Source organism: Myxocyprinus asiaticus, chromosome 12 (genome assembly GCF_019703515.2).
Source record: "Myxocyprinus asiaticus isolate MX2 ecotype Aquarium Trade chromosome 12, UBuf_Myxa_2, whole genome shotgun sequence".
Lineage (NCBI taxonomy): Eukaryota > Metazoa > Chordata > Actinopteri > Cypriniformes > Catostomidae > Myxocyprinus > Myxocyprinus asiaticus.
The window spans coordinates 40,357,501-40,381,335 of NC_059355.1; the positions used below are offsets into that span (position 1 = coordinate 40,357,501).

The 23,835-nt window shown below is 37.0% G+C and overlaps 1 protein-coding gene across 3 annotated transcripts in view; it reads right to left on the reverse strand.

Moving 5' to 3' along the window:
- LOC127449104 (E3 ubiquitin-protein ligase PDZRN3-B-like) overlaps positions 1–23,835 on the reverse strand; it is a 165,019-nt gene that overhangs the window by 13,942 nt on the left and 127,242 nt on the right. The window contains exon 1 of one of the 3 annotated variants that reach the window (XM_051712272.1): positions 13,172–13,461. The exons of the other annotated variants lie outside the window; for them this stretch is intronic. Coding sequence (XP_051568232.1) covers positions 13,172–13,240 — 69 coding nt within the window. The 5' untranslated portion in view covers positions 13,241–13,461. Of the gene's footprint in view, positions 1–13,171; positions 13,462–23,835 lie in introns of those variants that run through there. 3 annotated transcript variants of the gene reach the window in all.

Genomic DNA, 23,835 nt, shown 5'->3' on the forward strand with positions numbered 1-23,835 from the left:
TGCTAAGAACTGGGTTCCTATAGCTCCACTGGAAGAGCATGATGCCAGGATCATGAGATCGATTCCCAGGGAACACATAAATTCATAAAATGTATACATGTAATGCACTGTAAGTTGCTTTGGATAAAAGCATCTGCCAAATGCATAAATGTAATGTAAATGTTGAACAAAAAGCACTCAACCATACAGTAAAATTGCAGTAAAAGGACAAATTCCTTAAAAGTGAAAACTGAAGGCAATGGAGCATTGAAAACAACTGTTATAGAACAGAACAAAGCTCCTGTAATGCCTCTCACTGAATTTTGAGAGTCAGGGCTAGACTCAGCAAAACAAGAGCATAAATTAGATTGCACACGTCTACTAATTAATCAAGGTCATTAAACAAACTGAACTGGGGGGTTGGTAAACTTATTTAGTTAAGAAATTTCAAGTCGAGGGCCACCCTGGGAGATGATGTTGGTGCTGTATATTGACTTGAGAAAATGAACACAAGCTTCAGGGCCAAAGCTTGGTGCACCAATTAAGAGCAGCGCTCCGCTGATAAGGGTTGAACGGAACAAGAAAGAAAAGGTTCAAAGCAATCTTTTAGTGCAGAAACACAAGACCAGATGGGGACCAGAGTTGTACACAAAAATAGCCATTTCAAAATGTTTTTTTACTGAAGTTGCATTTACAAAATTGCAAATGATTGCTGTTGACCTTACAGAAAAGTACTGTGGTGGTATCATGGTACAGTGATGGTATAAGATGGGAATATGTAACATAGTACTAAATCCTTACCATATTCGTGTTCCATGTAAATTACAAGTGGTCAATTGATATAGGCTTTTTTAAAGGCCAATGCCAATTTCTAGAGCTCAGGGTAGCTGATGGCTGATGTAACACAACATTTCTGAAATCAATTTTACATAAGATTTAAAATTCACTAAAAGCATTGCAAACAGAAAATATTTACCATTAGTTGACAAGACTGTCAGTCGAAATTGGCACTGACACTGGGGAACTAGCACCTGTTAATTAGCCAAACTGGCATAATTATCGGCTGGTGCCGTTAATCTCAAATTGGCCAAAATGGGCAGAATAATCAGTAGTATTTACATGAAACTCCATGGTACTTCAAAATATACCATAGTATTACCGTGGCACATACCCAAAAAAACGATAATGTTGCCACGCTATGTCCAAAAAACAAAACAAAGACATCGAACTTTTCTGTTAATATTACACAAACAATATGTATAAATAAGTTCTATTACAAGATTTAAGTGAGATTTCAAGGAGCTTTTGTTTAAGGCATAGTATAAGACCATGGAAATATCTAACACAAACGTCCTGGAAATGGTTAGGTAGACGTCAAGGTAAACCGAAAAGCTAAACTGACTTCATTAAGATGTTGAAGCATGACAGTCTGCATTAGTGCGGCTGCTAACAGGATATTTGACCTTGGCTGAACTATCTCTCTTATCTGAGAGCTTACAGAGCTTTTCCTTGTGTGCTCGTCTCAACAGACACAGCATTCCCCATTTTTTCAATTTTGATTCCTGGATGAGAGACAGCTTTGATAGGATCAGTGCTTGAGGCACTCGCAAACATGTATGCAAGGCTGCTCATACACACACATAGGCTTAGTACAAGAAGGTGATGAAATTCATGGAAAACAACCAAAGAAATTAGGTGATGCAATATTGAGAATACACAAATACCTTATTAGGGTGAACACCAATCCAAATGCTCACACCTATATTTTTTAACAGAAATATTCCAGTTTCATGATTAATTTTCTGATAGATACACACATTTTCTCTAGCTGAAATCCAGTTCTACTATATTAGTCATTAACGCACCATGACCACAGAATTGAACAGCCTCTCATACGACTTTAGTTATTTATCCAATGAAACCCATTTTCCATCCAGTGTTCTGTTAAATTCTGCTTCAAAAATAATCACTTGTGAGAACTGTAAAGATTTCAATTCACAGGCCGCTGGATCCAAAAAGATTTCCAAACAGGCAGTAATGTGTGCACACACTGGGGATCGGCATACTCCAGCGTTGAAGAGGGTACATGCTAACTAATAACCAAAACGGATTAAAACTAATCCCTGCCTAAGGGATAATTGGAGCATCCAGTATGACTCCAAATTCTGAAATATCAAAACCGGGGGAAAAAAATAAATAAATAGTATGATTCACCATCTCTGTTTAACAACTGAACATTGAGGAAGTCTTCAAAACTACCTTTTAAAAAGTACTATAGCAGTACCATGGTACAGTGATGATAATACCAGGATACTTTTATAGATGTACCAAGGTCCTGAAGGATTACCATATTCATGTATTTAAGTTACTTCAAATAATAGCATGGTATTCACATGGTACATGAAAAAAAAAAGAAATTTGTATTACTATGGTACTACATGGCTTTCCAAGTAATTTCATGGCAGTACCATGATATTTGTCCAAAAACCATGATATTATCATGGTACTAAAAGGTAATTACAAAATACCATTGCCATGGCATTAGCATGGTACATGTTCAAAAAACAGGGTACTACCAAGGTACTCTGAGGTACTTAAAAAATACTATTGGTAATTCATTTTTTTTTTTTGCCAATGCTGTTACTTAAGATGCCAGTTCTGTTAAATGGTAATAACATGATACTTTTAGAGATACACCAAAAAGTCCCGGATGATTAAAATATTTATATAATATGGTATGTACAAGGTACTTCAAATAATACCTTGGCATAATCATGGTATATTTTTAAAAACATGTTATTATCATTATACTCAGAGGCACTTCAAAAACTACAATCTGGATTTTTTTTTTTTTTTTTTTTTTTGTGCAATTGCTGTTCCTTTAGATGACAGTTCTGTTGTTTTTTTTTCTTTGCCAATTCTTCTGTTTATTCTAATTGTTCATTTTAGTTCTTTATTTTACCTTTTAACTCCTTGTATTCATTTCTGTATAGGTTCTCGTAAGACACAAGTGCACAGGAATCCCTCTCCTTCGTGTAGCCCACGACCCCCGAGACAAAGTCTCAATCCTGGAAACGTTCTGCCTGACTGCCCTACCACTAAGTATTCCACTCTTTCTAGCATGGAGGAGGGGAACCGGGGCCTTCATTCACTCAGCTCACCTCTGACACATTCTGCAACCACCTCACTGAGGAGCCACACACCAGAACAGAGCAAACTGAGAGCTTCACCCTCTGAGGCACTGGGACGGACAGCTTCCATTGACTGAGTCAGTAAACTGGAACAATTTTCACACAAAACACTGAAAAGTCATTTATGGAATATCAACACTACATCTACTTCAAAATATCGTAAAATACCTTTTTACCTCAGAGGCAAGCTTTTTATCGTTAACTGAGAGGACAAAGTTGGGCAAGTCATAAAAATCTGATTGGCCAATCGCAGCATTCTGTGGTCTATTTCCAGTATACTAAACATGATAATTACCTTAACCACAGATCAGCACAGGATCTTCAACATACAGAGAATTTACAAGAATTACATGGCTCTTGGACTTACAGGTCTTGATCTGAGGCCACATCCACACTAATGGCCCAGGTATACATAGTTTTTGCGTGTTCCAGATCAGCTCACGGCTGGTCGATCGCGTTGCCTTTGTGAGTATACTCTTCTGAACACGAGCGAATACGAACGTGTTTGACGCATGCCTGCTACAACTTCTTTGTGATACTCTTTCAGTAGAGTCAATGGCCGGCACATGTGCCGACAATGCACACAGACGATGACCGCGTCCGCGAGTCGAGAAAATCTGGCCAGCGTGCAATCTGGATTATGACAAAATTTACATCAAGTATACTGTGTGCGGAGTGATCAGCAACGCGGACGTACGAAATATCCTTTGGCCTCAATACGTTTTTTGTAGAAAACTCTCCAATTTTGCACGCCTCTCATCCACACTGAACAACATTTTCCTCCACCAAAAACAATTACGAAAAACACTCTCTTGTACCCCATACTTTGGAAAATGATGACACTAGGAAATGTCGACATTTTCAACTAGTCTGGATGTGGCCTTAGTCTAGGTGTTAGGTTTTGTCTGGACCTGGGCCTCAAGGACTCTAGTCTTGACCTGGGTCTTAGTGGGTATTGTATTGGCCTGGGTCTAATGGGTTTCTGATATTGGTTTTTGGATGGGTCTTGAAGGATCTGATCATGACTCCAACTTTGGTTTGTACCAGTTTAAACAGAAAAACTGCCTGTTTATCATGTCTGATGATCAATTGGATCTGTTTCCCTGCTACACAATATAAATGAACCTCTCAATATCAATGAATTGTAAAATATCAGAATTAAGTGATAGATTATTCAAGACTACAACGCAGACTCTTGAAAGATATTGGCACAGAGTGGAAAACACTAAGATTATTAAAAAAAAAAAAAAAAAAAAAAAAGCGTCTGTAGTTTGACAGACAAGTTTAAGTTTGAAGACTATTCCCAGAACCCCTGAAAGAACATTATAACTATGTACAAGTTCATTTAGAGTCTTAATTCCTCTTTTCTACCAAGCATAACTATCTTGAAAACAGCAACACAGTTTGGCAGGGCTTGGTCTGGTTTTTCAATCTCTATGTATTTGTTTGTTATTTCATTCAGAATCAGGAATGGAATCCTCTTTACAGTCAACGAAGAAGGTTTTCTTGGCCGACTTGAAACACAGCTACCTTTATATGCTTTGGCATGCCATCTCTGTGTGGATTAAGCAGCAAACAGAGGGAAACTAATGCTGCTTATAAGCATGGACGCCTGCTAAAAGACGCTGCTGTTTGCTCACTCTTAATCCTGTTTAAGCATGAAGCATTCTGTTATCCAGACAGGATCAAAAGAGTAAGGCTAAATCACTTTCTTCAAGCTTCCTGTGTCTTTGCTTTCCTCTTATAATGTGTTGTCCATCACTTTCCATTGGAGAAAAACACACTTTTCCAGACTCTACCGAGGCTGGTATTATAACAGATTCAGGTATAAACAACCAAAATAAAATGTTTAAAGACTGCTCAGTCTTCACCAGTTTCCCTACCTATTTGAGCTTTGGTTGAATGTAACAGTAATTTAAACAAAAATATATAATTGCTAGCCATTTATTTGACATAATGACATACCATATACATTTCCATCTGGATAAAATCACTTTAAAGCGAGTAGAACTACCACTAAAAATACTGACACTATAACAGGACAAAGGCCTTTAGCAACCATGAATGTTAAAACTTGCTATTTAAGACACAACAGGCTATACTTTTTTAAATGGTAATTTAAAGCAGCACAGCAAGCAGTATTTAGCCACTAAGAGCATGCTCAGTCTGAATATAAATAAGATATAATATCGTTCCATCCTCAGCATTCAAAATAGTGAGTTCAAACTTCTCTGTTAGCATGTTTTATTCATGACTCAGCACGAACACCAGGGAAGCATGTCGCTATTCAGCTCTCCCAACATGCATACACTCGATTTATGCTGTTAATCGTGTCTTATCACATCCTAAAGAATAACAAGTCTCTAAAGTGGAAGCCCTGCTCTCCGATGAAAATGCTAATTGCGATTTAGCTTCACAGGGTCTATTAATATAAATGATTCTGAATAAAGTCATAATTTTGTTAGATGCAGTGGATACATGTTGACATGCTTGGTTTCTTTGAATCCTTTATGTATGGGTAGTGTCACTGTGACATGAAATACTCAATGTAAAACTTTTTTTTTTTTTAAATCATTATTATGCATGTATCTTTTAGGACCTCATATTAATTGAGAGACTACATGTAATACTTGTACTTAAAAAAAAAAAAAAATTGTTAAAATAAAAAAAAGTCTATGGACGTACTATACTGTAATTATAAATAAGACAGTGGAAAAAAAAAGATGAACCCTGTTGTTAGACAGAACAAAGTAATTTAAACAAAGGCGGACATAACATCATGTGTGAAAACAAAAACAGTTGGGACACTTAATCTAGTTTTATTTTTATTTAACTGTGGAGAGTCTGATGCATCTGTGCAAATAAAGCTGTCCATAAAAAGATGCAGGAACACCTGTGTTTGTCTATCCCCATAAAAAATCACATCTGTGCCAGACTTATAGAGACTAATGACCAAACAATGCTTATCTATTCATAGTGTCCATTGGGCCTACTCATGGACTACAGTGATCTATGCATCATGTCACTTACATAAAGCAGTAACAACATCAAAAACATATGTCTGAGCTTAGTATTGTGTATTAAAGTCTTAGAAATGGAATTTAGTCTATATCTGTGTCAAATCCATTTTTAATTTAGGCATATCTGAAATTCTTTGGTTGAAATTTAGGTGTGGTGGCTCGATAGCACTGTTCCAGAACATAGTAAAGTATTATATGTATCCATATTTTTTTAATTACAAATATACTTACATTTCATTCAATACTGAGAATTAGAAATGTATTATTTTCCACAATATTCATGTGCTACTGAATGCATTTTTCATTCTTGTTAAAGTAGCCTACTGTGTTGTTAGCTTAGCAACACAAAAACCCCAGTTGAAATCAATTGTTTTAAATAAGTCACTTTAGATGTTCTCTTACGGTTAGGATGTTACCTTATAAGGCAGCTGCCAAAGGAGCTAATACACAGCAAGGCAGCTTACCAAGTTTTGGAACAGAGCTTTGCTTTTGTTTGGGAGTAATGTTCTTTGGGGGACTCTTTCAGAACGGTTAATTTGTTATGTCTGTCCTTTACATGTAGTAAACTTTTGTCTATAAGCAGTTTATTCATGTTATATCTATCTTGTCCATTACTTTGCTGCAGTGAATCAATATTTTGTCTATAGCACTCTTTATGACATGTCTATATTGACATGTTATGTCTGTATTTCATCTGTCCATGTGTCATTCCATCTGTATCATGTCAGTTTGTGTATATCTTTGCCACGTTCTGTCCATGCTTTGTCTACCCATCTCTAAATGGCAGTGGTAGAGTGTGTTAGAGTGACAGTCTGCAGACTAGAGGGTAGTGATCTCTCCTGAATGGCTGCTGGCCACCTGCTACAGCGTGAAGCAGCTGTGAAGGCGCAGTAGGGAGGATCCATCCCTGGTTAAGCTAACTAAGCTGAGCTCTGCCGATTTCCCCATGGCATGGGTGAACTGCTTTGTTTTTGCATCCCGCCTCTGCAAAGACTAATTAAGGGGACGAGGGGGAGAGTGACAAGGGTTCTGAAAATGGAATCAGTTTGATATAGGTCATTTCACATAAAGTCTGATGCAACTAAATGACAGTGATGAAGTATTCGCAAACAAAAATATTCGTAAACACATTTTTGCATCAAAACGATACACAGAGTCCAATGACGAATGTAAAGTTTCTCTGGAAATATCTAAATGATTTTTTTTTTTTCGTGATCTGAACATCAGGGGGAAAGAAATTTTGTGAATAAAACAATGGCAGATCATCACAGTACAATATTTAAGAGTCTGTGTGAAGGAGTTCATTGAAATGCATTGTTTCATTTTAAAATCTTCTCATGGAAATTTTTCATGCTGAAAATTCAGACTTGGTGGTACACTGTAAGCCTTAAAGTGAAATCAAAATGGACCCAATTTATTTCCTTACAAACATGTTCCTGGTCTTATTGGGAACGATTCTTCGATACATGCTATTCCACAAATATATATATTTTATCTAAACAATCTCAAAATGTAATATCTTGCTTGGTCTCTAAAATAACCTTTTTCGGGTGGTCACCAAGCCCTTTAATTTTCACCAAGCCCTACTAACTGTTATAAAGAGACAAATTTCTGTGATCCAATCAATTTCACTTGGAAGTATGTCACATTACAGAAGTAAATGGGTTGCAAATGTCATTTCAAGTCAGGATTTCACTAAACAAACTTTTTGGGGAACATTTAATTTTAGGTGAATTTCTTGAAGAACCTGGGAAGACCTGTGTAAAACCACTAACATAAATGTGTTAGCAAGCAGCAATCATCCAGCACTAACCTAATCTGAGCTCAAGCTTCACTAGTCTGACTGTTTTGATACTCTAATTAAAATGAAGGCCTTGCACGAGGCACAGACAGGCGCCATGACCATTACCAGCCACTTGTAGGGAGATTAGGAGCCACAGGGCTGTCAAACACAGTTTCTAGCAGTCGGTCAATGTAGACCCATCAGGGACAAAGGAGCCAACATCACCACATGGTGCATACCTTTCCTGCTTTTAAGCTAAGAGCACCAAGTTCAGCAAAGTTAGAGAGAGATCAAGTTTACTCTGAGATGACGAGGAGCATTCGTGCTGCATCCTCGCTCAATTCTAATAATTTGAACTGAAGGGGAAAATGACACTCTTTTGACCTGTAGGTTTACAGAGACTGGGAGCACTAATTCTCTTTTCTTCTTAGTCATTTTATTAAACATTGAAATCAATAGGTTGAACAGTGTTTAATCACAGGAGGACTTTTTTTTTTTTTTTTTGGCAACTGTCTCTTTTTGGCTAAGTACTAAGACCACATCCACACTAATTCATTTTTGTTTTAAAAATTCAACTTCACCATTTTACAAAGTTAGTGGTAATGGAGTGTTTTTGAAATGCTCAATTTTTGGTTGAGGAAAACATCATTCCATTATGAATGAGAGACGTAAACATAGCAGAATCAATACGTTTTTCAAACGAAAACATATTAGCATGGATGTGACCTAATAGAGCTCTTAATGGAATTGTTATAGAACTGCTAAGGAATTGTTACGTGGAATCGAAATCGGAACCAGAAAAGTTAAATTCTTTACAATTACGATCCCTAGAGTAATGTATATTATGCTCTGGAGCACATGGGCCAATCATATAATTTCTATGTACATAAATCTCTCTATAAATGTGTGCGCTTGTGCACGCATGTGTGTGTGCTCATGTGAGGAAGATGCATCCTTCTGGATCATCAGTTAGCCTCTGGGGAGCTTTAAAGGAGAGAGAGAGAGGGTGAGAGGGACAGAGAGAAAGAGAGAAAGCAGGCATGGTGCCAGACACCTTAATGAAGAGGATCTGTGTGAATTATCTGGGGATGGGGCCAGTCAGGAGCCTGATCCACTGTATTTGCTATTTGATTCACAATGGTATACACACACACACACACACACACACACAGATAGACCTCCCATCTCTCCACCATCCCAGTAGCACGTTATTTCCAGAAAAGCTGGTTAAATCCGCAAGACCAATGTCAATCCATTACAATAATGCAATCCCCCATCACAATATCATATCAGAAATGCTACAACACACCGACACACGTGTGGTTTCTGCACATGCTTGGAGAGGTCAGCGGAGTCGAGTTGGCCCAGTGGCGATTCTATATTTTTCATTTTTAAAAGGGGTGGGCAAAATGTGCACAGAGGGGCAAAGAATAATTTCACATGTCAATATGAAATTATGTTCTTGAAAAGTGGATTTACTACCTCATACTTGTTACTTTCTGTAACAGAGTAAAAGTTGGGCAAGGAGGAGGCAGGAACCAGCTGAATAGTCAACATAAATTTTAATGGTCAACATAAACTTAACCAACATAAAACATAAGAACACACACACAATGTGGCCACGTGCGTCTCTCTCGAACCGGCGTCTCCGGCTGCCTCTTATCTTGCTCTCCCGCTGATCAGCTGATTCAGCGCCGGCCGTGCTCCACCATGGCCCGGCCACACCTTCCTCCTCGTCACACTTTCTTTTCAAGTAATTTAAGACAAAGTGACTCACTTAGACTTTATAAATAATTAGATAAAAAATGTAAGATTTAATTTTCTTTGTAAGCTCTTTGTATCAGAGGTATACAGTGGAAAAAGTGGATCATTTTCATAACATTGTTTAACTGGATATGAAAAATATATACTGTCAGTTTATAAAAGCTACAAAGTAGAAAAGCCATGGAAGGCTGGACCTCCATGAATTATCGACCAGCTACCAATCATATCAGAAACACTACAACATGCCAACACACATGTGGTTTATGCACATGCTTACAAAGCTGGACACATGGGTAAGCGGGCGCTTGGGAATGGATGAGTCAACAGATTGCTTTTACACTTCAAACGAGACTTTCCCTCTATTCTAAGCCCAGCTACACTGCCGCCACTCACAGACCTTAATTGTGAGTGATCCCAATGCCAGCCAAAAGCATGCTGTGGCCAACGAAGCCCGCAAAATTTGCCTTGGAGCAACCGCCCACTCCCATGATGCACTGTGAGTGACATAATCAAGGTGTCTTGTAATTGAGTCACCCTTTACACTTAAACTACTTATCTAATTGTACATATTGAAATATTTTGCAATAAACGTAAAATATATTGTTTCTATACTTATGATCAGCAACCTAATATTTGATATATTCCCATCGTTTTTATTCAATTACATCATTCGCAATGCTTCATGGGATTGTAGTTTGTACCCTCATGAAAGACGGAAAGTACACAGCCTTGTACCTTATATAAATAATTTTCTGCCTAAAAAGCTTGTGATGTTGTGATTCACCTCGGAGCTGATTGGTTTAGTTCATAGCTTAGAATTGTTTTATGGAGGATTTTATGAAAAGCCTATGGAAAAACAATGGGAAAAATACTACCGGAATCCAGATGCTGAATAAGTGGGTGGGGCACTGTTGCGCTCTATTAATGGAATGTTCCAGGTTCAATATAAGTCAAGCTCAATCGACAGCATTTGTGGCATAATGTTGATTACCACAACATAAAATTTAACTCATCCCTGGTTAATTTAAATAAAATAATTTAAAAAAAGGCAAACTTAAAAAAGGGCACTTACATGGAAGCACTCCTTCAAATGTATAGCAACAAGACCAAGCCTTAACATTACACATGGTAACAATATTTAAGTGTGATGAAACTGATTACTAACTTTACTTATCAGTGTAAAGTTATATCTAATATTATAACTTTGTTGTCATGATGACGTAAAACCCTGTAATCTGCTAAACGCTGTAAAGACAATAAATCCTTGATTTTGTCACACTTAAGTCATATTAACATGTTTAATGTTTAAGTCTTGTGGCTATACTTTTGAAACAGTGTGCATATTAATGTTTATGGGCCGGCCCCATTCACTTCAATTGTAAGTGCCTTACTGTAACCGAATGTTTTTTATTTTATAAATTAATACTATGCCCCAAAGCTGTCGATTGAGCAGATGACATATCAATGTCTCACAATGTATGACGAACGACATTAAATGTTAAGCATGGATGAGTGTCCTTGTCTGACAATTTTTTTGCCCAGTCTGGTATAGAGGTTAGGAGTAACTAGCTAAGTGTGCCATTAGAGAAACCAGCAAACAGCCTGCCAATCAAATGTAATTGACAGCAGCATGACAGATGCAGTCTGATGGAGGAGTGGGTTTGAGAAAGAGCTCATGTAATGGCCCCAATATGTCTTTGTTTCTTTTCGTCTTTCACCGTTTTTCCAACAAGGAGTGATTTGAAAAGGCTGACGATTCCTTTGAAGCCAAACATCGGCTGTTGGGTTGTTAACAAACAGAGACCATTTACTGTTGTAGAGAACACAAAAATAAACAGATATATCCACTCGGCCCTTAAGAGGAGAGAAAGCTTTTAGTCCTGCTTTCAAACAGCCAGTGCGATCAAAGTAGAGTCTTTCACAAAAGCGACTGTGCTGTCATCAACAGCTAATGCAGAGAAACAGCCACTGGAAAATTGTAAAAAGGGGAATGCGAAGTGGCCACTCATTAGATTTACTGAAAGAACCCTCACACACCATACAAACAAAAAGTATGCATCCCTCAGTGGGTAAGGAAGTTCTAACAATAAGGTCGTATAATCTTGCTGGTTGCTTTCATGCCTAAAAACAAGAAATGTTCTTGTCTACAAGGAGCTGTCAAAAACGGCTACACGGAATACTGCAACAGAATACAGGTGTCTCAAGGCGAGTTTTTAATATTTAAACAGTTTATATAGAGACACTCATCTAAAAATGTGACGGCCATGGAGCAAAATGCTAGATGTGATGCATTCATTCATTGACCAATAAAAAAAAACAAATAGTGTAGATGGAATGCGAGTGCATCTTTTATTTGCCCAATAAATCTTCCAGGTGTGTGAATTCCAGTTGAAAAGGAAAATATCAAGAGCAAGTTACTGTTTGTTAAAAAAAATTAAATGTCTTTTACAATGCATTTATGTGTATTTGCGTAAGTGTGCGATTCATGTCCTGGGAAGAACAACGCCTGAGCTTGTTCTCAGAGGCCCCCTGCTGGCTTTCAGTGATATCGTGTCAGATATCCTAAAGTTATAAGCATTAGGTTTTCACAACCCACAGGAAATCAAGTCAGCACTGACATCAATGACTAACAGCGTCACAAAGCTCAGACATGGTTTATACACACCGCATGACAACAAGTTATAAAATATTTGACATCAATCTGAAATGCAAAATTAAACTTGAATTAATTAATGCATTATTCACCCAGCCAACAAAATACAACAAATGAATGGACAAACAAACAAACAAACAAGCAAGAGTATAGGCTTGCTCTCCAAGGTGACAACATTTTCAAAGCATTTAATAAAACAATAAAAAACCTGACTGTGCATTTCAAGCACAACTTTTACAATGATGCATTTATTACAACCCCAAATGCATTAATTGCGAATATAAAAGTTTTTTTTTTATCATCTACTCTACAATAAACTAACAAGAGACAAACCAGCAGTGTAGCACCATATCCATTAACCAAGATTAATAAATGCTGTAAAAGTACTGCTCATTGTTAGTTCAAATTAACTAATGTTGTTAAAAAATGTTTACAAATACAAGCTTATTGTAAAGTGTTACCGTATATACTTCAAGAAACCTCACAAAAGACAGATCAATCCACAATACTGACCACTAGTAAAGTATTCAAACATCTCCAATATTCCAGTTTTGCAGCTAAGGTTGATATGCATGAATCAAATAATTTGCTTTGAGCACATAATTCTTAGTAATATTCATGGTTATTGCGATAATCAGACAGTCAGAAATAACTCATCCTAAGCAACAGTAATAAGAAATAAAAGTCCACAAAGATTCTTGCCCGACGCTCTAAAGTTCTCCTAAAGTGCTTTATTGATCATTGAGATCAAGACTTCTGTTTAAAATAAGGGAGTTGTTACCTGACATACTTCATACAGCAGTTTGTATTGCTCTTGAGGCTTCTGTAGAGTACACACTCTGCATCCCATGATGGACAGATCACACCATCTAGTCTTCTCATGGAGGAGAGCAGGAAGTCAGCATGCTCCCTCCCTCTCTCTTGCACATTTGGCTGCTATCTTGACCATACACCTTGTCTTCTCTCTTCACTTTCCTCCCCCTTCTTCAGTCCTGTTTTCCTTTATTCTGTAAGTTTTACATAAGCTCTCATGTGTGCAGTACACACTGTGTGCATGGAGATATATCTCAGTCCAGCATTCCCCTCTCTGGATCTCCCAGTCTGCTTCAGCTGCTTACACTGGCAAGACACTACTAGGTATGCACGCCCACTCATGCATATTAAGCACCTACTTATTGAATATTCATGTGTGGGCTGTCCCACACACAACAGAGAACATGAATTAATTTCTCTTTCTACCTGTTGTATAAACACAAGGCATTATGCCAACAAAAACAACCATCTAATGGGGTCTGATAATTATGCAAACCGTAATAATTCAAGACAAGTCATTCAAACATTTGTTAATGCAACAAAATAGAAGCACTGATGTAATAAATAAATGGATGCTTTTCCTTTCTCCACTTATATTGAGAAATAATATAATTTCTCATAACTGTAAAGGCTGATACAATGAGAAAAGAGAATGCTTTGGAGGCTTAACAAAAGTGTTTATTTCGGCGACCTTTATATATGCATGAGGACAATAGAACAAACTGGGCATTTCTTGGGGCCTTTTTTCACTAATAAGTAGGCTGACAGCCAAGCAAATATATTTACAGACCGAACACATCTTCCTTTCACATCATGGACCATGCAGAGGTAACTGATGTAAATTACCATGTGAATTACATGGTTTCTATAATTCGCGAGTTGCCCATTACAGCACCATAGTTGACAATAGGGCAGAGCAGACATGGCATCGGTCATGTCCACCACTGTGGTGCCACACAGCCAACAAAATATAAGTGCCAATTAGAGGAAAGTTAAACTGTGCTGGGACAGCCTTCCATATCCGCATGAGGAGAACTATGATATCATTTCACACGCTAATAATAAAATAAACCACACTCCATACAAAGCATCCTATACACTGAAAAAAGTGGTAACCTGCAATTGTTACCTTAAAGGGATAGTTTACTTAAAAATGAAATTTCTCTCATCATTTACTCTGCCTCATGCATCCCAGATTTGAATGACTTTCTTTCTTCTGATGAACACTAACAAATATTTTTACAAGAATATCTCAGCTCTGTAGGTCCATACAAAGCAAGTCAATGGTGGCCAGAACATTGAAGCTCCAAAAAGGACATAAAGGCGACACAAAATTAATCCATACAACTCCAGTGGTTTAATCCATGTCTTCAGAAGCTATATAATAGATGCGGGTGAGAAACAAATCAATATTTAAGTCCTTTTTTACTATAAATTTACCACCCTCCCCAGTAGGTGGCGATATGCACGAAGAATATAAATTGCCAAAAACAAACACTGAATGTGAAAGTGGAGATGTTATAAAAAATAATATTAATCTGTTTCTCACCCACACCTATTATATTGCTTCTGAAGACATGGATTTAACCACTGGATTAATTTTAAGATGCCTTTATGTATGCTTTGGACCTTCAAAGTTCTGGCAACCATTCACTTGCACTGTATGGACCTACAGAGCTTTGATTATGTTCTGCAGAAGAATGAAAGTCATACACATTTGGGATGGTATGAGGGTGAGTAAATGATGAGAGGATTTTCATTTGTGGGTGACATTTTCCTTTAAGGAGCTATTTCTACCTGATCTAACACTTAAAATTAGTTTTGTTGGTTTAACCTAATGTATTCAGGCTGACTCAGAACAAAAAAAGAGTAATTTAGCAGAATATTTAAGTTTGTTTGCCATACAATGAAAGTGAAAAGGGACGGATACTGTCAAGCTTTTTATAAACTATAAAACTGCACAATAAACATACCGTAAATATAGGAACATACCAATGATTTAAATCATTATTTGGAGAAAATCTTCCTCAAATCTCATTTGTGTTTGCAGGTTTGATGTTGGTGATGCCAAACACCTTTGGTTGTTTGTGATGCGACAAGTTTGAATATGCTGAAGTGCGAATGAGATACACTGTAAAAAAAAAAAAAAAAAAAAAACACTAAAAAAACTGTCATATACGGCAGCTGGGGCACCAAAAAAATTCTGTGAAATAACGGAAAATAACTAACTCGTAAAAATACAGTAATTTTCCATAATTGAAATACAGTTTGTAGCTTTAATTTTACTTGAGGTCTTCTGTATTTTTTTTTCGATTTTCAACAGTTTCATACATTAAATAAAATATAAATATTTGTGAAATTATGATACATTTGTGAATGTATATTAACAGTCTTTTTATGTAGAAAAAAACAAGATTTTCCTTAAAAAAATATTTTGGAGATAAACACTTTAATAGATGACAGAAATGTCATTTTTGGGTGAACCATCCCTTTAATATCAATAATTTAAAAAAATAGTGCATTTGTGCATTTTGCTTTTGTGGCATGACAGCTGAATGTCCATCCACATTACATACGTCTTTGTATTTTCATAAACATATGTTTTGCAGTCCAAGATATCAGGGAAGCGCGAATGGCTTCCTTTGTTGTATATGCACTGTTATCAGATAAGAAAATATTATTAAAGACATGAGTTTAAGCCGCCTCTCATTGACCGGGAATGTGTCACCAGGGAGTCACACAGGAAGTCAGTTGGCATGTACAATCCTTTCCTACCTGTCTTTGTGACATGGGCTAGGATGAGAACTGAAGTGTGCTTGTATGTATGTATATATATGTTTAATCTGGTGGCAGTGGTGGGATTTCCTTGCACCAGATGTTTCCAGATGATACTCATCAGTCCCAGATTGCCACATTCCTAATGTTTTCCAGGCTGACAGGGTGAGGCTCCACTGAGTTAATCCACTTCCAATACCAAGTGCTGTCCAAATGATTCCATCAGTCCTTTTTCTTCATATCTGGTTTTGGGAATGCTGGACTGTCCTGAACAACCAAGATCAAATGATGTTATCAAAGCTCTCAAAGAAAACAAAGTACTGCAGGATGAGGGGCTGGTTAATTTGATGGCATGATTCCCTAATTTGGACGTCCTCTTTTCTTTCATCATCTTCATGTTTCTATATGCAGTTCCTAGGGGTATTGTTTGGCCTTGTTATGAGTGTGTGTATTTGTGCATGTGTGTGTGTGTCTGTATGAATGTGTATATGGATTAACCTATGACCTGCCTTCGACTGAGATGATCAAAAAGATTTACAGACTTTCGACTCATCTCACCTTCAGCAAGAGGATTACTATACAAGCATGACCAACAAAATGTCATGCATTTATTAAACTTTACACATTCACAGGGACACGCACAAACAAAAACACACACAAAGTACAGACTCTGTCAGTAAGTCATTCATTCATATTGTTGTCAACTCTTCAGGTAAACTGCGCCACTTTTTGTGATGAATGGCCAAATTTGATATTAAAACGGCTTCATTCTGTATGCCATGAATAAAATACATTCAGTATATAATACTTTATCTATTATATAAACAGGTAATACATATACTTTATAGAGATATATGGATATATGTATTTCTTAAATAAATGTAATAATATAAATTATGCATATTATATATAAACTAGAGCTGTCAGTAGATTAAAATTTTTAATTTTAATCTCAGATTTTAAAAGTGCTGAAATTTGACTCAATATATACTTATTTCCTGTCAAAATGCATTTATTTACTTCTTTGGAAAGAACAACACAATAGAACAAAACAATATGAAACAATAATGCTTTATTAACATTTTCCAAGGGTTCCACCCTCTAACCAGTGTTCAGAGCACACACGGAGCTGAATAAAATGTCAGAATCTAATGTCAAATCGGTACATGCCTTAATCGCGATGAAGAAAAAATTAACGTTTTATACACTTTAAATTAATTACATCCGTTAATGCGTTAATGCTGACATCTCTAATATAAAAACACATTTTGATAGGTTTTTATAACCTCATTAATTCAGAGGCTAAATGAAATATTTGTACTTTTAAAAATGTATTTGTTATCCCGTAGAACCATAGGATCTTCCCTGGGGAACTTATTTTATTTCTCCAATGTAGGGTAAAAGGGCAGTTTGATCTCTAAATTCTGGAGAAACCCCCAAAAATGTCTAAAAATGGATCATTAGAGGTAGTGGAACTCGTGTTGCCTGAGCCAAACAAAAGAAGCAGACCAAGTCACAGATAATGATGTTTGGTGGGGTGTCACAACCACATGGGAGGTGGAGGAAGGGCCAGAGTGGAGGCGAGTTAACAGAAGGGGGGACAGTGGCTCAATCATTCCTACTTTAATTAAGACATCACTGGCACTGGCACTGTCCTCCTGCTCGGGGTCTAAGCTCTGATGCAAACATTCATATTCATCAGCTATTCTTCCAGATGTCTTACTATGGCCCCACTGGTCCCAGTTTAACATTTGTCTCTGTTGATTTTTTTAACAGCCACAACAGGGGGCCATGGATATGACTGAATCCAGGGAGGCACGCAGACTAGTAAAATCAAAGAATATCAATTGATAACACTGAACAGCATTATGCTGTATTTAAGCAATAAGGTACATGAAGCTGTGCTATATTGTGAATGGATCCTTTTCACAGTCTGTAAAGACATGTAAATCTAGCAAACTTTTTAATATTTTTAAATCTCTTAATTATTTAGTGAGAATGTAAACATAATTATATTATTATGTTATATTGTGTTATATTATTATATTGGATTACAGTATTATATTACCCTGGTATTAATAAAAAAATAAATAAATGCTGCGATAGTGTTTCCAACACTGCTGCTGAGGGAGTGAATTTTCCATCTCTCTCTTCTCACTGATGTAATATTTTTTTCCCCCTCATATTCAAAGTCTTTGAAATGTAAACAATAGATTTTTTAAATAGATTTTTTTTTCTTTTTGCAGTTGGAGCAAACAGGAATGCAAAAAATATACAGTATTTGCTGTGGTCTGCCATTCACTGCTATAAAAGTTTACCCTGCTATATGGTTTACTTCCACATTCCAAACCCGGAAATGTGTAAAGGTCCATATAGTCATAGCTATACCTGTTTTTAGGCACCAGCGCAGTGGCACTCTTTAGCCTATCCTATATTTACTATTAAACATGGCTTCAAGTGCTTTTAAATTTGTAAGGACACAAATTTCCAAATTTCACAAGTCGCATCCTTCCACTAGAAGATATAAGCTGTGTCCCAAACGACACATTATGCACTATGCACTTACAAAATATACTACGCAGTATTCAGCCATGCAGTGTATACATTTTCTAAGTGTAGTATCATCCCAAATGGAACACTTAACGTTTTATTCGCTTCCGTGTATTAGACAGCTGACGGAAGTGACGTTTCAAACTCAAGCGTTGTGTTGTCGCTAGCTTTAGCGTGCTAGCCACCCTCAGTTCAACACTTATATCTCAATAATATACATATTCACACAGCATGGTATGATGGTAAAGCTTTTAACTCACTTTTTTAAGGTGCTGTCTTCACAGAAGTTTCGCTAGTTGCCATATTCTCTATTATTAAAACAGTTTTTTTTTTCAACTTGCATCTGGACTTTAAAGGATTCAGATCTCTTTTTGTTCAATTTAGTTGTAAGACATCAGTCCACTTTTCATTCACACAGTTATTTTTTGGAACCCATTCAACTTAAATATTATTATAATTTGAAAACAAATGATAATAATAATAATATATTATAATAGTAATATATAGTAATATATCTCAATCGTGCACCTTTAACTTTTAAACCCTCACGCTTTTATTTTGACATTCTGAACTCTTCAGGAAATCCAGTATGTGTCTGTTTGTAAGCAGTTTAATTTGATTCTTATTCAAATTCTGGTAAAAATGCACCTCCGGTGCCATTCTAAATGCATATTATAAGTGAACCGAACTTTTGAGCATCTACATCTGAGATGTTGTTCGTGAGTAGCGCTCAAATATTGCGCACCGCATGACAGTAACGAACATAACTAACACACAGTATCGGATTTGGATTGGGCTCATCGGACCGATACCTGATCCATTTAAAAACGTCAGTATCGGAGCATCCCTACTATAGACGCTGATGTAAACTTACCTAAGGTGAATAGTTAGCCTTTATGGGTGTGACGTAGTGAAGTACACAGTTGCTACAGTAGGTGAATAGCTGTTGGAGTCATAGTAGTTATTTTGTAATCTATTTAGCATGGCTGGAAGCTTTATTGACCAATCAGCATTCAAGACCGGAATAACTAATTTGCTGTTTCTTACTCTATCAATACCCCAATAAAACTTAAGCAGATCTCTGGTAGATCTTCTAGATTCAGTACAGTTCCCTCAAAATATTTCCCACTCAATTGGTCTTAAACACCAGATGGTTTCTCACCGACAGTACATCACAAAATGTACCTCTCTGCACTTAACACTCTTTGCGCTGGAGATCAGAGTTCAGACCTAGCTTGGTTGGGAGTTAATGGAGCCATGCCCTGGCATTTCTGACGCAAAGCTAGGCTAAATGTCATGCTATCACTCTCTTTATCGGACAGTTTAAGCTCTGCGAGGAAGAGGGAGAGAGAGATTTAGAAGTGCTCATCAGACTTTTATATCAGAGTCAAGTTTAAAGAGCAGGAGACCATTGATCTGAGAGCACAGTGGGGGAGGCAAGAATGCTGCACTATGGACAGACACCAGGTGATGGGGACAGGATAAGAATGAAAGAGACGTATTGTGTCAGCCCAGTTACACAAGGGAAACGCATGTTCGCATCATCAAAACATTGGTCTTGGAGCGTTTTAAAGTTGTTTGGAAGATTCCGGTGAACACCCAGTGTGCACCGGATGCGTCCGTTATTGTGACGCGCCAAAACGGCTTGAGGCTGTCTACACTGGATGTGTCAAAAGAAATATTATAAATGTAGTGCAACAAACATGACTGTGGGCACAAGGCTTGACTTGAGCAACAGTTAATTGGGTAAATAAACTATATCCTAATTTATTTTAGGACAGACACATCCAGTGTAGACAGCAACATTGATTATAATGGCAGTGTGACGTGCTTTTGATGTGACGTGATGCAACACTAGCATCCAGTGTAGACAGGATATAAGGCCATGTCCACATTAACATGATTTTGTTCTAAAACGTATTCATTTCGCTATTTTTACGCCTCTCATCCATGCGACAATGCCGTTTTCCTCCGCCAGAAATTTTGATAACTTTAAATATTATTTAATAATATAAAGATAATGTTTAATAAGATTATTCTGTCAATACAATAAATGTAGAATATTAATACATCATATATAACATATTTTATATATTATATTAATACATTATATAAATAATTAATATGCGTGCTTCGAAAACCCTATCCATTATTGTATACTTTGGGAAACGATGATGTCAGGAAACTGAAAACTGACTTTTCAAATGAAAACGTATTAGTGTGGATGAGCCCTAACAGTTCTCTCTCTCTGCCTACCCACAAAGCTTGCCTACAAACACACATACTGAAACAAAGGCACACACCACATTCACCAGAAAAGTTGCATGTAGGTACATCAAGGCTTTTGGAATGAGTCAACGAGAAACAGAAGCATATTAAAACTGTCTTCAGAAACAGTCAAGACTGCAAAATAGCAATGGAAAAAGCACACCTGAAAGTATTAGACAGCCAAGCATTTGGAAGAATTTTAGAGTGACAGCCAGAAAAAGTCCCAAAAGCGGTAGAGGACTCATAGTAAATGAACAACTGATAGTGAAAGCTGTCAGGCTCTGGGCTGAGAGGATAAAAACGGATTTAGATGTGAATAAATTGGCAGAGGTGATGACAGAGGTGGGGCTTAACTGAGGTAAGTTTATTCTCGGTCTCTTACTGGCACATCTAATATCTCTTCGGCCCTGGCTGGATTCCAGCAAGCAGTCATCTGCCCTCACCGTACAAAGCGGAATTAATGACTATAATAAGGCCATTAAAATCAGGGCCTAACCTTTGCCACAATAAAATCTCCTCACTGCAAACCCATTCCTAATAAAACAATATTTACAGTTCATTATCTAAATGCCATGACATTCCTTCACCGAGCTAACTCCCAGTGCTTGTCACCACCACTATTAGACAGGATATTAAAAGACTTAATATTCAGTCTATGGCCCTTAATGCGGTGGGAGCGAGGTTTGGCATTTTTTAATCAGGCATTTTATAAAAGTGCAGCTGTTTCAGTATCAGTTTTATTGTCCATTTTAGAGTCATAGTGAATGGTTAATCTGATTATAGTGCATAATCAACAGCGCTTCATCTGATCTTAAATTAGTAAAGACATGACTTGGATGTATAGTTTAGAATGAGGTGATTTATGAATTTAGACCTTTTTGTACCAAAGGCCATCATTAATGGTGCTTACTATTACTACTGCACATACACAGGGTTATGGATTTGAACAAACCACTAAACTCAAGTTTTAAACAATGCTGCATATCTTGTTGCACGCCCTTTGCGCTACGGACATGTACAATACCTCAAATTCTGTAGAGGAGAGATAATTATTGAGTAGAGGTGTGCATGGCTGCTGATAAGGGGGACAACTGGACCTTTTGTCCCGTGTTGGGACCCAGACTGGGGGGGCCACAGAAAGGCTGTTCCATATTTTAGAGCGCATCTAAATGCGTTCAGCGGGAAATGCGGATATAAACATGCCGCAACAGGGAAAGCTGTCATGGTAGTGCACGTTGTTAGGATTACTTACAACCCCCCACCATACCCACCCAAATTACTTGCGCTGAATACGTTTTGTGCTGTCCCCAAGAATTTCTAACTGCTGCCATGGAGGTGTGATTTTACTTTGAGAAATCAGACTCACAGACAGACTAAGCAACACCCTGGGAACCACTCAGAACACCCTAGCAACCATCTAGCAACATCATATCAAACACCAAAACATCTTGGTAGTGGATTTTGCAGGGGCAAGCACCAATTTTACATGGTTTTTCATCTTTTTGCACAAGTATTTTCTGCCTTAAAACAGAACAGTGGGCGCCTTAGAGGTTTCACAAAAATCTTATGAACATTTGCACATGCACAGTCAGGGCTGATTACTTAAAAATAACAGAGGAGGAAAATAATCTGTTTAGTCTTTACGCATAGCAAGCCGACCAGGGAATATCTGAGAGATGCGTCCTGTCCTACAGGCTTTTGGGATTACCCCTGACATGCCCTGTACAGTTTAAAAAAGAAATAAATTAAAATGGTTGCCAGATGTTGTCATGCACTGTACGAGCTGTAAACAGGTTGTGTACGGCGTGGTGTTGAGCCATGACTATTTACAATAATGTATACTTAACTGTTCATTAGGCCATCACTATGAAATCAAATCTGATTATCAAGGCAGAATTGCTGTTTCCAAGCCTAAATACTGGCGGTTCCACAGTATTTTGAATTTTTTTTTTTTTTTTTTATTCTGGAAAAAGAACAAAATTACCCCAATGCTACTATATACTATATTTATTTTAAATACAGTAGCACTAGGGGCAGGGTTGGGGAGTAACGAAATACATGTAACGGGAATACGTATTTAAAATACAAAATATAAGTAACTGTATTCCACTATAGTTACAATTTAAATCAATGGTATGTAGAATACAGTTACATTCAAAAAGTATTTTGATTACTGAAGAGATTACTTTGCAATTTATTTTCATTTGTTTCGTTTATATTTAGTCCTTTCAGATGGAAAAATGTACACATATAAATGATGCAATACAAAGTGCATTTGAACAGCGGTGAAACATTCTTATTGTGTGTTACATTCATACTGGCAGACAGAGAAGTACATTTGAAGTAAGTTTGGAGCAGAAGAAATAAAAATAAACCTTGTGTAAATTGTCAGCTTTACGCTAAGCTAAAATGCTATTTCTAGCCATTTTACATGAACATGGTACCAGACACGATCATATTTTTTTATCAAGAAAATTCACGTTGGATCATAATTAATTTTTTCTAGTAAGACTTTTGAAATTGAATTCTTGATAATAATTTTTTTATTGTTTTCCTGTAAAAATATCTAAAAATCCTTAAAACAATATCAATTTGATTTATCTTGTTTTAGAAACAATACTGCATAAGACTAGTTTTTATAGTCAAAACAAGTGAAAAAATCTACCAGTGCTGTAGAAGTAATCCAAAGTATTTAGAATACGCTACTGACCTTGAGTAATCTAATGGAATACGTTACAAATTACATTTCACAGCACGTATTCTGTAATCTGTTGTGGAATACATTTCAAAAGTAACCCTACCAACCCTGACTAGGGGTAATTTAATTATTCTTTTTCCAGCAACAAGCAATTTGACTTTGCGCAGCATTACATATTCACAGCCAATCAAAACATATTTGATGTTTAATCCAGTAATGTGGAGCAGGATTTTGGACCAATAACATTTCACTGTGGATGAGGCTACCCCAGCGTGAGGCCACAAAAATAAGACAACCAGTCTCGGCTGGTTAGAACAAAAATTCAGATTTACATGGAAGGG